Source organism: Pituophis catenifer, unplaced genomic scaffold (assembly GCF_029215685.1).
Source record: "Pituophis catenifer annectens isolate HBS135680 unplaced genomic scaffold, rPitCat1.0.hap2 SCAF_2, whole genome shotgun sequence".
In the NCBI taxonomy this organism is placed as follows: domain Eukaryota; kingdom Metazoa; phylum Chordata; class Lepidosauria; order Squamata; family Colubridae; genus Pituophis; species Pituophis catenifer.
In genome coordinates this window covers 80,638,116-80,652,102 of record NW_027256882.1, presented here as the reverse complement: position 1 = coordinate 80,652,102, position 13,987 = coordinate 80,638,116, and the positions used below count along the sequence as shown (strand labels likewise).

The window sequence follows — 13,987 nt, the reverse complement described above, 5'->3', positions numbered from 1 at the left end:
AACTGAACCAGATGGTATCTTGGACTCAAATCTTCAGGCTCTTTTTTGGCATATATTGGTACACAGAGTAACTACTACAGAATTTGTTTCTAGCTAAATGTTTGCTAGCTCTGTTCAGGCAACTGTTAAGAGCACACTGAGATCGCAGCAGCAGTGATAGAAATTCATTCTGCTTATACTTCAGGCTAGCCTACAGATATTAACTTAAGACTTTATATATATTTATATATATAATTATATATTCACTGAGCTATGGCTGCATTTTGAAAATCTTGGTTTACGTAGGAAAATACCCGGCTGAGGAGAAATATATATATATATATCCCCTCAGCCGGGTATTTTCCTACGTAAACCAAGATTTATTTATTTATTTTATTTATTAATTTTATATCTATACCGCCCTTCTCCCGAATTAAAAACACAGACAAAATTTAAAATTAATTAAAATTATTAAATAATAGGCCCAATTTATAAAACCCCAAATTTAAAATCCCATTTAAAACCAATTAAAATCTTTACATTGATAGCCCAGCCTGGCGGAACAACAATATATATATTGGGAGCAGCAAGGTTTACAAGATATCCTGCTTTGGGTGTCTGACAACTTGAGTAGCTTTGCATGCCAAAAGCATTGACTTTGCTGCTACACCTCTGCAATCTAATTTGCTGGGGCCACACAGGGCATCCGAGTCATAATTAAACTTGGATTTGGCTGGATTCCCCAGTACTGTACATGTAAGCCAAAAACGAAATCACATTGCTTTTGGCATAGTGCAGTGTGAGGTCACCGAGTGGCTATGGTTCACACAACACCGAATTAGGAGGTAGTCAATTAGAAATTACCGTACTCTAGTTGTATGAAAGAGCCGAGGTGGCGCAGTGGTTAGGGTGCAGTACTGCAGCTACTTTAGCTGACTGCTAGTTCAGCAGATCAGCGGATCAAATCTCACCGGCTCAAGGTTGACTCAGCCTTCCATCCTTCCGAGGTGGGTAAAATGAGGACCCAGATTGTTGGGGGCAATATGCTATTTAGTATACTGTCTTTGGTGTAAGCCGCCCAGAGTCCTTGGAGAGTGGGCGGCATAGAAATATGAATAATAAAATAAATAAATAAAATAAATAAATACCACCCTATGTTGTTAATTTGTAGTAGGGTGTGCTGTGAGAATCAGGCAAGTAAATTAATTATGGACAAAGGACATGATGCAGACCATCAGAGATTGGATCCACACATTAACTAGCTCCTAATTTGTTTAACTGGTGATTTAATCACCGTTTTTAGGGGGAAAGCACCGTAGGCTTAGTACACAGGATCACGTCCGAAGGCCACGCTATATAAATCACATTGCCAGAACGGCAATTCAAAGAGCAAATCCAGTTCAGCACCATAAAGAAGTTTGGCCTACGGAGGTGCGGCCCAAATCACGACTACGGGTGCGCGCCACGAGGCGAACTGTGCCACTTGCCCCAGTCGCCTCGTGCATGCTTGGCGCCACAATGGCACCCCGGTGGCTTCACCTCCTGGACGGCTGAAGTTGATCCTGCTACTTCGCAGCCTCCCGGGACATCCCGCAGCCACCGCCGCCCTAAAACGGAAAGCGAAACCTAAGGAGAAATCCGTGCGGGAGCAAAGAGAGCAAACTTCCACCCTTCTCCGAAGTGGCACATCCGACGGGCGGAGCTCTTTGACGGGAAAAAGGAACGCCCCGTTGCAAGACGCCGACGCAGGGAGAGACGGCAGAAAGGGTCGTCCTCGTCGTCACTGCGCCGCAGCTGCTCCCTCGCTTAGGAGGAGGAGGAGGAGGAGGAGAACGATGGCCTTCGCCTGGAGTTTCCTCTGGAGCCTTTGCCTCCTTTTGGGTCTCCTGCTGCTGCCCGGCGGTGAGTGACAGACTTTGGAGGGGAAAGCTGGCTGGGCGCCGGTGGGGTGGTCAGTCCTCTTCTGGGGAATCGGCTGAAGCATTTGAGGCTGCCGCTGAAGGCAGGGAGTAAGGACCGGCGACCCTCTGCCTCGTTTGAATCCAAGGGGGCTTTTCCCACGGCTGGGTGACGTCACAGCTCTCATCAGTACCGGCAGGGCTATTTGGCGTAATGGGTCGTGGCTCAACACAGCGAGCGGGCGCCAGGTTGGAGCAGGCAGTCCTTGTGATCAGGAAACCGTTGGAAGGGTGGCAGAAATTAACCTTCATTACCTGAACCGGAGAGCCCCAGACACGCAATTGTGTTTTTTCAGTTGCGACGGTCGCGATTGGGTTAAATTGGCGATCGCTCCTGATGCTGAATGTTGGGATCCCCTTGGCTGGGGGCAGATTGTTCACCCAAGCGTCGCCTGAGTTAGTTTGCTGAGTGAGTAGCTTAGTCACCGTTTCCGAGATTTGCCTTGAAGAGAAGCAAGGGACGCGCATTTTGATCATACCAAAGCCCCATCTAATTAATTTTACAGCTCTTGTCTGCCTGTGTGTCCTAAAGTCTCCAAAGCGGAATTTCCACAACATATTGACTCACTGCTGTTCTCTGTGCAACTTCTTTGTTGCTTACCTCTGTATGAACTTCTGTATTTTGTATTCTGACTCTCTCTCTCAGGGAGAAATTTTTTTTTCTTCTTCTCATATTGCAGAACATTCAGTTCTTTCTCTCATTTGATCCCTAAATGGAAGTATCTGAAAATTTCCAGACTTTTCTGGAATTAGATTGTACAAAGCTGGCATTTATTTCCAACTAGGAAGTGTGAGGTTTATTCTGATAATAAACAATTAACAACTTGAATGTTAATTTTGTTTCCAGTAAGCATTTACAACAGTAGGCATTAAAGTTGAGCCAATTAAACATCACTTTTCCTCAGGCTCTGGATTAAAGCTATTTTTTTTCAGACTAGGATCTTAATACTTCGTTGGTATGGATTTAGTTTATTATGTGATATGGTATCTGAGAGGGTGTGATAATGTTGTGCATGATGTTACTAGCATCCCTTGTCAGAACACAAGTTCGGAGGAGTGACATTTGTGAGATTGTATTGTGCAGGTTTTATCATTTTGACATCACTGTGGTTTCTTTTGGGGACCCAGTGAACCAAACCATTGTGATTTTAATCATGATTTGTGGTTTGACATGTGTAAACTGAGAGAATTGTCATTCAGTGAACCATAATTAAGCATAGTGTATTCTAGCATGGCGAAACCATGGTTCCTGAACCCATCCAGGCACAGACATGGAAGACACTGAGGGTTGGAAATTCTTTTTCCTTGATTTACAAAATCAAGAGGGCAAAAAATAATAATAATCAGGAATGGTATAAAATGTGAACCATGAACATCTACCAAGATTTTGAGGATGATCAATGAGGGAAGTATAATGAACATCCACTCAGTTACAATATTGATTGTCTTTGTCTTTGAATATTAGAACTTTGGACTTTATAGGCCAGTGATGGCGAACCTTTTTCTCGTTGTGTGCCGGAAGTGTGTGTGTGTACGCGCGATAACGCCCGCGCGTGCCAGCACCCATAATGCAATGCGACCCCCCCACGCATGCGCATACACACGTGACACCCCATGCATGCACCCCACATTGCGCACACTCCCCCATGCATACGTTCTGCATTGCGCATGCGCAGTCCCCCACATGCGCTTCGTGCCTCCCCACCACGACTTGTTTTGGGCTTTCGGGAGCAGGGATTGAAGCGCAAGAACCGGCTTGGCTGGGAAAAAGGGGGTGGGGGAAAGATCTGTTTTGGGGCTTCCCTTCTCCCCAGCCGAGCTCCAGACCTGTCCAGGGGCAGGGATTGAAGTCCCCAATTGCTGCTTCTGGCAGCGCAAGAACCGGCTCGGCTGGGAAAAAGGGGGGGGGGAAGATCTGCTTTGGGGCTTCCCTTCTCCCCAGCCGAGCAGACTGTCCAGGGGCAGGGATTGAAGCCCCCAATTGCTGCTTCTGGCACCACAAGAACCGCTGTTGCCGGGGATGAGGGGGTGCCAGCGCCAGAAGCAGCGGGCTGGGGCTTCAATCCCTTTCCCTGGACAGCTCGGGTGCGGAGACAGAGAAGCCGCAGATCGCAGATCTTTCCCACCACCCCCTTGCACCCGGCGGCGGCGGTTCTTGCGCTCCCCTTCCCCAGCGATGGCAGGAGCAGTTGGTGGGAGAGAGAGGGTGGTGGCAGGCTGGTTGCACTGGCTACAAGGTAGCAGCGGCTCCTCCTCCTGCCACCCTCGCGCTCCAGGCAGCTTCCAGGCAGCCATATCTGTCCTCCCCCTGCGCCAGCCCATGTGGATTCCAGGCAGCGCAGCTGCAGGGCCTTTCCTCTCAGTGACGATGGCGTGATGAGGCAAGCAGGCAGCCGGGCATAGGGGAGTGACTGGTGGCAGTGCTCCTGGCTGGCAAGGGGTGATCCCGGGGCTGTATGCGGGCAACGATGGCATGGCCGGTGCTCACCCGCATTAAAGGCCAGCTGATTGTCATGCACGCATGCGCACCAGTAACCCGCAGACTAGCTGGCTGGTGCGCATGCATACCCTGGAAACCCGGAAGAGGAATGGGCGACGCCACGCGTGCCAGGCAACATGGCTCTGTGTGCCACTTTTGGCACGCGTGCCATAGGTTCGCCAACACTGTTATAGGCTTTTTATAGACTTTACAGACTTTTATACGCTTGCATTTATGGATGTCAACATCAACGTTTTGTCAAAATAATGACTGATGTGCCATCATGCTGCAACCTCCACTCTTGCCATGCTTTTGTGTAAGGTCTCAGTGCAGTTGCAGAAGAGATGAGAGTTTGTCGTGATGATGCAGCCCTGCTTTGTCCATCATGCACCCCTCCCCCCCAGATACTGTTACCAAGTGTTTGCTGCTGCTTTAGCAATATTCTTAGTTTTAAATTTCATATGCAGAAAAAAATGAAAGGGACTATTTGTTGCACGCTTCAAATTCTGTCTCATCCTTTTACTGTTCTAGCATTTCTAAAACAGCCTTTCTTTTCCTGGTACATTTCAGTTGGTTAGTATTCATATCATTTCTATTAGTGTGTCTGTGTGTCCTTTGTGATAGCTGGCTGCTCTGAGTCAATGCACTATGCACATGGCCTCATGGTTCATCCAGGAAAAAAGCAGGCTGGTCTTTATGGAGCAAACCTAACACACATGTTTCGGAATAACATGTTTGCTTGATGATTTCATTAACAAGTTGCGGTGAGGGGTGGCTGTTTTGATAATAGAATGAAATACATGGAGGATGGGAATGAAGTCAAAGCCAACCAGGACAAACCAGCTATCAAAGTGGGTGGAAAAAGCAGAAGAAAACAGGGCCAGGGACAGATTTTGATATTCTTCATTGTGTGCTTCATTTCATGATAAACATCCATCTCACCTTCTCACACTCACCCCCATACAACTTTCTAGCCAACCAGTGATTAAAACATGTCACTATGTTTTGAACTATACCTGAGGATTAACTGCCAGTTAATTCAGGAGCTCTGTACCAAAAGGAACATGATAGTTTTTCCGACACGTTTCTCTTCAAAATGTGCTTTCTAGGTGCATTAGAGTTACAGTTCTTAATCTTCTGTAATCCCATCCAGAGGTGAGAAAGCAGCTGCTTAGAGATTGGAATTTGTGGGAACTTTTCCAACAAACATTATGTCTCTTTTACCATAATAAAAAAAATGGATAAACTTGATTTTAAAATTCTGTTGAGAATATACAGCAAAAATATCAAATAAAATATCTTTTACTATTGTTGTAGACCAGGGGTGTCAAATTCAAGACCTATGGGCTGAACCTGGCTCACAGGGTGCTTAGATTGGCCTGCGGGGCTGCCCTGGAAACAGCGAAGGACCGGCCCGTGGTGCCTCTGCCAGCAAAAATGGAGCTTGGGAGGGCCACATGTGGGGCTCCGTTTTCGCTGGCAGAGGGTTGCAGGACATCGTCGCGGCCGAAAACGGATGTGAAGCTGTCCATGCCCAACCTGCCCTCCCCACAAGGTCAAACACAACCCTGATGTGTCCCTCAATGAAATTGAGTTTGACATCCCTCCTGTAGACCAATATTAAAATAATGAAGCAAAATAGAACAATTAGAAAGCTTCTGTATATACATAGGAAAAGATAACAGTAAGATGAACTGCCAAACATCTAATGAATCTTATACTAGACCACCTGAATACATACTCTACTCTGAATTATCAAAACCTGCAGGCTATTAATGAGAATGTGGATACACAAAGTGTCATTATAAAATCTTGGACAAAAATTGACCCACCTAGAACACATCTATGGAGGAAGAAGCTTCAGAGAATATTATAGAGTCTGTGCAAGTCACAATATACTATAATTGGATGCAAACAAGTGGTTCCCAAGAGTTCCTACTCTACAAGTGCCTACTCTTTCTGAAAAAGCAGCTTTTTTAATTCTACAGTATGGTAGAAGAAAATTGCTGTGGATAAGTTGCTAAACTTTTATTAGGTAAAAGTCCTGCTATAATTGTGAACGGTAAGTTCTCAAATCCTTCTGTGCCGCCTCAGTGAGTCTAGGGCCATGGTGGCAAACCTATGGCGCACATGCCACAGGTGGCATGCAGAGCCCTCTGTGCACGCGTGCCGTCGCCCCAGCACAGACAAAACACTGCTGGACATGCACTGAAACAAGCGATGGGCAGAACAGGGCTCTGATTGGTGGATACAGTTTAACTTTGTGCCTCCCGTTTAAGTTGATAGACAGCCAGGGGCCTGTTTGCAAATGGTCCTCGCTCCTTTCCTTCTATTTTGAAAACCCCTCCCCAACCTTTTGCTTTTTCCACCCCTGATTCCCTCCAGTAGTTTTCATTTGCTTGCCTTCTTTCAATAATTACACAGCTACACAAACAAATAATGTGTTGTTGTCGATGAGACCTAATTGCAAAGAATGGTGTGTGTGTGTGTAAGACTAGACTAGAGGGATCTTGCACACTGCTCTCTATCTCTGCAGCAATAACGGATCCTTCACTGCCCACCTCCTCGCTCCATGCTTGGTCCTCTTGGTGTGTTCTTTTCCTGTGGCAGGATTGTCTCAGATCATGTGCAGAATGCCTTCACCGTTCAGTGCCCCTGACCCCCAAGGTTCAGACTAGGATCAGCCTTTCAAATCAACCCCTGCAAATTTTCAGCCCTCACCAGAGCGATAGAAGGGAGAGAAGACAAGGAGGATTCTTTAGTTTTGCCCTTCTTTTGTCCAGCTCCCTCCCGCCCTCCTGTTCCGTGTGACCTTTCACACTCAACCCGCTTCCCTGCCGCATTCCCACGAGGACCGCTCCCCCGTCTCCTTTTGGGAGTCTACCTGATCTCCCTTCTAAGGCTAGCCGGGCTCTGCTGCCTCCTCGTACCCTCCCCCCTGCTTGCCATGCCAGAGGCGGCAGCAGCAGCTAAAGGGAGATGGGCTATTCTGGGACTTGGCAGGATGTCCGGAAAAGATCTGGTCTGGGTAGGGGAGGGCGGCGGTGGGAACCCTGCAGATGCTGAGACCTTCCTTTGCCAGAAGGGCTTGGCTGACCCAATGCAGGGACAAGGATGGCAGAACCATTTTGGGGGTGGTGTGTATGAGAGAGAGAGAGAGACTGTGTGAGTGGGTGTGTGTGAGAGAGAGAGACTCAGCTTGCTTCCCCACTCCTAAATTTGTAGTCGCTGTCAAAAATTCAGTTTGTCCTCCAATTGCCTGAGTAGATCCTTCTAAGAAGAGTTCACTGGCTTTGTTGGGGTTTGAGACAGAGGGGGAGGAGGGAAAGTGAGAGAAACAAGGGCGGGGGGGAGAAAGGAAAAGAGAGGGGGAGGGAAAAAGAGACATGATATTACAAAAAAAAATCTTTTTTATTGTTGCTAAATGTAATATTTCAAAAGCAGAAAAAAAATGAAGGGGCATAAAAGTGCATTTATCACATTTTTCTTAGAACAATCAGCTGACCTCTGCCTTGTTTATCATTACTTTAGGTAGTAAAACCTCATTATTCAGGTTAAATTGCCATGTTGGCACTTTGCGATAAATAAGTGGGATTTGGGTTGCAGTTTGGGCACTCGGTCTCTAAAAGGTTCGCCATCACTGGACTAGGGGTTGTTCCTGGGAGGGATGAGTGCTAGGAGTGGCCACCCAAAGTGTGGAAGTAATCCCAGCTAAAACAAACAGACATTTATATTGCACAGCAGCAAATAGGAAGATGTTGGACGTTGATGATCACTCTGGGGCCAATAGCAAAGACATAATTTCATACTGTGAAATTTACTGTGGTAAATTGTTACTGGGTTTTATTTATTGATCACTTTTCTACACCACCCATCTCACCTAAGAGACTCTGGGTGGTTTAAATAAATAAAAACCATTAAAACAGAATTACGAACAAAGTTAAAAGCGAGCTAATTAAAAGGTTAAAGAGGGGGAGGGAAAACACTCATGTCACCAATCACCCCCAGACTTACATATCCCTCTTGGACCCTCTAAGGCAGGGTCTCCAACCTTGGCAACTTTAAGACTTGTGGACTTCAACTCCCAGAATTCATTAGCCAGCAAAGCTGCCAAGTTGCCAAGGTTGGAGACACCTGTTTTAAGGGGTCTTTTACCAATGTGTGGACAGTATAGTTGATATAGTATCGGATGATTTTACTAAGAACGAACAGAGTATTAATGCTGTATGTATGGAGGCTAGATTAAAGCCTTTGGGACAGCCAGTTGTCAATGTTGCCATGTAGGAAAAAGAAAATCCAAAGCTGTAAAGACAGAATCGCAGCGGGGGCAAGAAATGTAAGAAGCAGGAACATGGGAAAACTTAACATAGCAATGTTAGAATCAACTATACATTTTTCTCTTAGACTTCAACAAATTGAAGTGGACTAGAATTAGATACTCTCAGAAGTTCATAATGTTTACTACTTAGGACACACATTGCTTTGAAAACAATATTAAAATAGAATAGAATGTTCTTTATTAGGCAAGTGTGATTGGACACAACAAGTGGATAAGCTCTCAGTATAAATGGAAGCAAGAAAGTGATAAATCATAAGATACAACCAACAAAATGATAGTTATAAGATAGCAATTAGGAGCAGATAATAGGAAAGATGAGAAGAATAATAGTAATACAGTCTTACCGCATGGTTAGATATCCTTAGGCATAAAACAGTGCTGTGGGAATTATGTGTTTAGCAAAGTGATGGCATGAGAGAAAAAGTGTCTTCGTGTCTAGTTGTTTTGGCAGTTAGTGAACAAATAATATAGTCATATATTTTTTAACAAGTAATATAGTCATATATTATAATGTAGTCAGTGAACAAATATCAATTAGTCTTTGGGGGAAACTCCTTAATATGGTAGTTACCCCAGTTTATGCTCAGTCCAAAAGTTGATGTGTTTTATGATTAAAGCCAATCTGAAATTGACAGAATGTGCAAACCAGATATGCTGCTAGTGGTTGGAGAGTATGATGGAAATATTAAAGAGGGTATGTGGTTAAATTGCACAATCTGGCAAACAAAAATGTAGCAGGAGAATGACATAACAGTTTCTGCCAATCTTAATTATTTCTTTATTGCTAAGGCTGTAAACAAGCAAGCAAGTAGCACCTGGATATATCCACCTTGCCAGATGGAATACACAGAGATCAGAATAATTATATTGTTGGTATCAGGAAGTGGAGCTCAGTTACACCGGCAGAGGTGTGGGCAAGGCTGACAGTGATAAAGGTCATGAACTGTTTATGTGCAAGTTCCAAGTCAAGCTAAAGAACAACTCAGCCATTTTCCACACGATGTTTTTGAGCACATACCATTTTTCAAGGCATTGTAGAAGAGCTTGGCTAGTCAGTAGTGGTAAAAAAAAATCAGGAGGTGTGTGATAGTATCTTTTTGGTCCAACAGATTTTAGGAAAAAGGATTCAAATTTCATAAGTTTCATCACATAGCACAAAGCTGAAGTTCATGAAAACGTATGCCTTTTAATAAAGTGTATTCGTCTGGAAAGGTACCATCATACTCCTTCTGATTTCATGGAGAGCTTGGGAAATACTTTGAAGTCTTGTTCCTCATGAATAGGGAATCAAAGGACTGATGGAATGCAATCAAATAAGTTACAGGATAAATTAGAAATAAGGCACAAATAACTCGGCTTAAATTTCCATTTTTTGACAATTTATGCAAATCCTAGCTCTCTCGAGAGCGACTCTGTAATGCTGAGAAAAATGGAAAGGAAAAGAAAGGGCAACCCCCAGCAAGGTGGATGGACTTGATTATAGCAGAGTAGCAGTTGAAGTAATATTGAAAGATCTGAACGACCTTTGACTTGACAGCATATAATGAAGCTCTCTATAAATCTGTATAGCTAATTTAAAATGTTTTCTTGTGCTTTTCTCAGCCAACCCTTGTAGAAAAATTACTGAGCTCAGTATGGGATTCCACATCCAGAATTCTTTATTAAAACTTTCTTGTAGCTAATTCATAACCCTAGGCTAGAGGTCTCTAAATCTGCCAGTTTTAAGACTTGTGGACTTCAATTCCCAGAATTCCCCAGCCAGCAAGAGAATGTCCACAGTACTGCAGTTTTTCCAGTGATGTTGTGTTTCAAGGAAAGATCAATAGAGAAGCTAAGCTGTGTGATAGAAAGTTCAAATTTAACCAATAATTGAAGGTACTTCTCCATATTCTGGTCTGTATCAATTCATTTTCTCTTCTGTGTTGCATTACCAAGCTGCATTACAGAGAAACCAAGCAATATCAAGGAGTTTTCTCAGAAAATTTGAATTTATAGAAATTTAAAAAAACATAAGATAGGGATCTAACTGAATCCTACAGATTATACTAGTGCCGTGATCTCAGTTTTTAGAGTTGCTGAAAGATGTTCTGTAAATATGGAAAAGTAAAAGGAAATGATAAAGGATTAGCTGTTTTATGTACTTAAAAAGCACAGGGTAAGTTTTAGAGGAGTGTATGTTTGGGCACTCCCCTTCCTGTCAATTAAAACAGAACTTAAATATTTGGAACATTCCATTTATTGAGTGCCACATGCCTTGCTATTTTAGGCCGTAATTTCATTTTACAAAGCGCTTACCTCAAAGTTAGACTTTAAGGAATGAATCCTATATAAACAGGTCAAAACTTTCATTTCTCTTCTTAGACCTACTGGGGTACATGAAGAACTTCTGTGTCAACTGCATGTAGCAGTTTTGCTGCAAGTTAATAATTTTCGAAGATGGTGTTCTTGAGTTAAATTCCTAACTGTTGACTTGATACAAACTTAAATAGTGGGACAAGGATGCTCTCTTATTTAACTCCTTTTCTAGGGACTATTTCTGGAATATGTTCTGCTGCACTGCACTTACACTCAGGTTGGTATTACCTGTTTTTATTAAATTTCTATGCCATCCATCTCACTGTTTGTTTGACAGTGAGATGGGTGTCATATAAATTTAATAAAGCTGGGCAGTTTACAGCATCATAAAAACAAGAATATAGAAACATTAAAACTTTAAAGATTGATAAACAGGCAACAATATTGATAAGCAGACAACATATATAAATGCATTATATTTGTGCCAGAGGATTTCCCTAGATATTAAGACGAGCTGCTTAAAGACTAAAGAGAAAAGCCTATTTTAGAGTTTGCTAATAAAATGTATTAATCTGAAAGAGTGATGGTTAATTGGCTTGTCTTCTTGAAAATATGTGTAATTTTGGTCAAGCCTTTCACTTAGAATACAAGAGTTGATTTATTAATATAAGTGAAGAAGCGAGAATTGGTCAGAATGGTTTTGTATCCATTTGGAAGGGATCAAATCTACTCCTGAGGGTTTTTGTTTCTAATCAACTTGGCAACCAGTCAGTTTCAAAAATGTACAATGTGGTAACTGTTTATCAATAACATAATTCCAGCCGAGGGTAACATGAGCTTTCTCCCATATTTCAACCCTCAGGACTGTTCTTCTCAAATAGATGCTGAGAAGTGACAGTCTAAATGAGAAAATCCTTAATTTTCAGGTCTCCAAGCTTTAGCCAGAAAATTTGCTCTTGTTGCTACTATTAAATCCTTCAGGCAATCAGTACAATGTTTGTTTGACTGTCAGTAGATTTATAACATATCTTTTGGATATTCTAGGGCTGTTCGTGCTTCTATAACCATTCAGAAGAATTACTTCAAACATCACATGAACATAGCACCTCTCTGTTAATCGTTAAAGAATCCCTTCTTTTTGCAGGCCTGTATGTGAATGTAAAAAAAGTTGGGGTTGCTTTATGAGTGGCATTTCAACTCCTTAAAGCAGCTCCCCATTTTACGGTAGTGCACACACATGAAAAAAGAGGATGTGCTTTAATTACTAGTCCTAGTATCATTAGTTTAGTCAGAATTAGAGCCTTGTGCAGTCCCGAAAAATGTCCCAGACTACAAAAGATAGTGAGAGAAATAACAAGCAAAATATTCACATATGCTGCACACACATATAAACACGGTTAACTTTGCTAAATTCTACTTTTTCACCTAGAAGTATCAGACTCTGATCAGCTGGTTTTCATCAATATTGTCACAAACTATTGTTACATTACAATTTTGGGAGGGATCTAGATCTTTTTGAGCTGTTCTTGATCATGGAAGTTCATGTCTGGCTGTTGGTATTTTTATCCATCAGTCATGTTTTGATCTTCTCCTCGACTTTGGTATATCATTGTTTTTGTCCACCTTATAATGTTGAATTTCCACATAACCTATGCATTCAGCTGGACTATATGTACTTCATTAGACTTAATATAGTTTATTAGGTTCAGTATCTGACATGTTGATTAGAAAAGGCCATTTGCTGAGCAAGTTTGCAAGGGAGTTACACCTCATTGAACCATAGCTATTTCCTGGTTTTACTAGCCCTTGGTTTATGTATCTTTCCAGTTCCCTTCACCATCTTTGCTCTTCTCTGTACTTTTCAGTTCCTTAGGAATTTTTCTTTTGTTGTGGGGACCAGAACTGGGCATGGTATTCCAGGTAGGTTTATTACCAGCATAGCATAGGGTAAATCTATTGCTTGCCTATTTAAACCTGCATTTCTCTTCTGCCCACTCACTCAACCTCTGAACCATGGCATTTGACAGGTTGGACCACTTTTTTTCTTTTTAAAAAAAAAAGATAGGTGCAAAATAGAATAAAGCAGTTTCATCTTTTTGTGTTGATATGCAAGAACAGGTAAGGTTCAAATGGAAAATTCTCCTTTCCCCTTTAAATTATACCATCCATTGCAACTACTGTATATGGTAAAACCAATAGGCCAAAAATGCAAATTGCAGGAAAGAGTTCCATTCCACAGTCAAATCGATACCCTTATGTACAAGGTATCTGGCAAATATTTCTAGTTTGGAAAAGTGGAGTAACCTTTACTAATCTCTTCTATGACTCCTGTAAACAGCAAACTTCTAAGTGCAGCAATTCTGTAACAAAAGACCCAAAGATAACGTTTCCAAACTGAGATTGAGAAGAGCTATACTTTCCATTTGCATGACTGATTGTTAAGTCTTGGTAACAAATTGTGACAAATTTAGGAAGGCAATGTTTCCAGAGCCATGAACAATTCCTGGCTCATTAGTAATCAAAGGCATAGGCCTTACACTTTTCAATGACTCTTAGTTCAATGGAACTTAGCTTGGTAATCAAAGAGTCTGAAAAATATTTTCAAGACCATCAATCTTGTCACAACTCTTTTGTTCCGGTTAAGGAGGAAAGTGGTTAAGCCAAACCAGCACCTCATCCGGTTGAGGTAGTCTCTGACTATCTTTTGTCTCTATCTTTTGTTACTCTTGACCCTCTTTTCTGTCACCCATTTATCAGGACTACTAAGAGCTAGCAGTATTTATTCCTTAGGGCAGAAATTCCTATGAAAGGAGAAAGAAACCCCATCATCTCTAGAAATCAGAAGAGAGCTTTCCCCCCTCACTTGCCAACATTTTGTTTATCTCAGGGGAGATAAACATCTGTAAAATACCTTGGGCCATCTCTAGCTTTATCATA

At 42.5% G+C, this 13,987-nt stretch overlaps 1 protein-coding gene across 1 annotated transcript in view; it reads left to right on the top strand.

Moving 5' to 3' along the window:
• Positions 1 to 1,757: 1,757 nt before the first annotated feature.
• The window catches only part of SHISA5 (shisa family member 5), a 35,489-nt gene continuing 23,259 nt past the window's right edge, over positions 1,758 to 13,987 (top strand). The window contains exon 1 of the mRNA XM_070937025.1: positions 1,758 to 1,881. Within this exon, the coding sequence (XP_070793126.1) occupies positions 1,815 to 1,881 (67 nt within the window). The 5' untranslated portion in view covers positions 1,758 to 1,814. The remainder of the gene's footprint in view (positions 1,882 to 13,987) is intronic.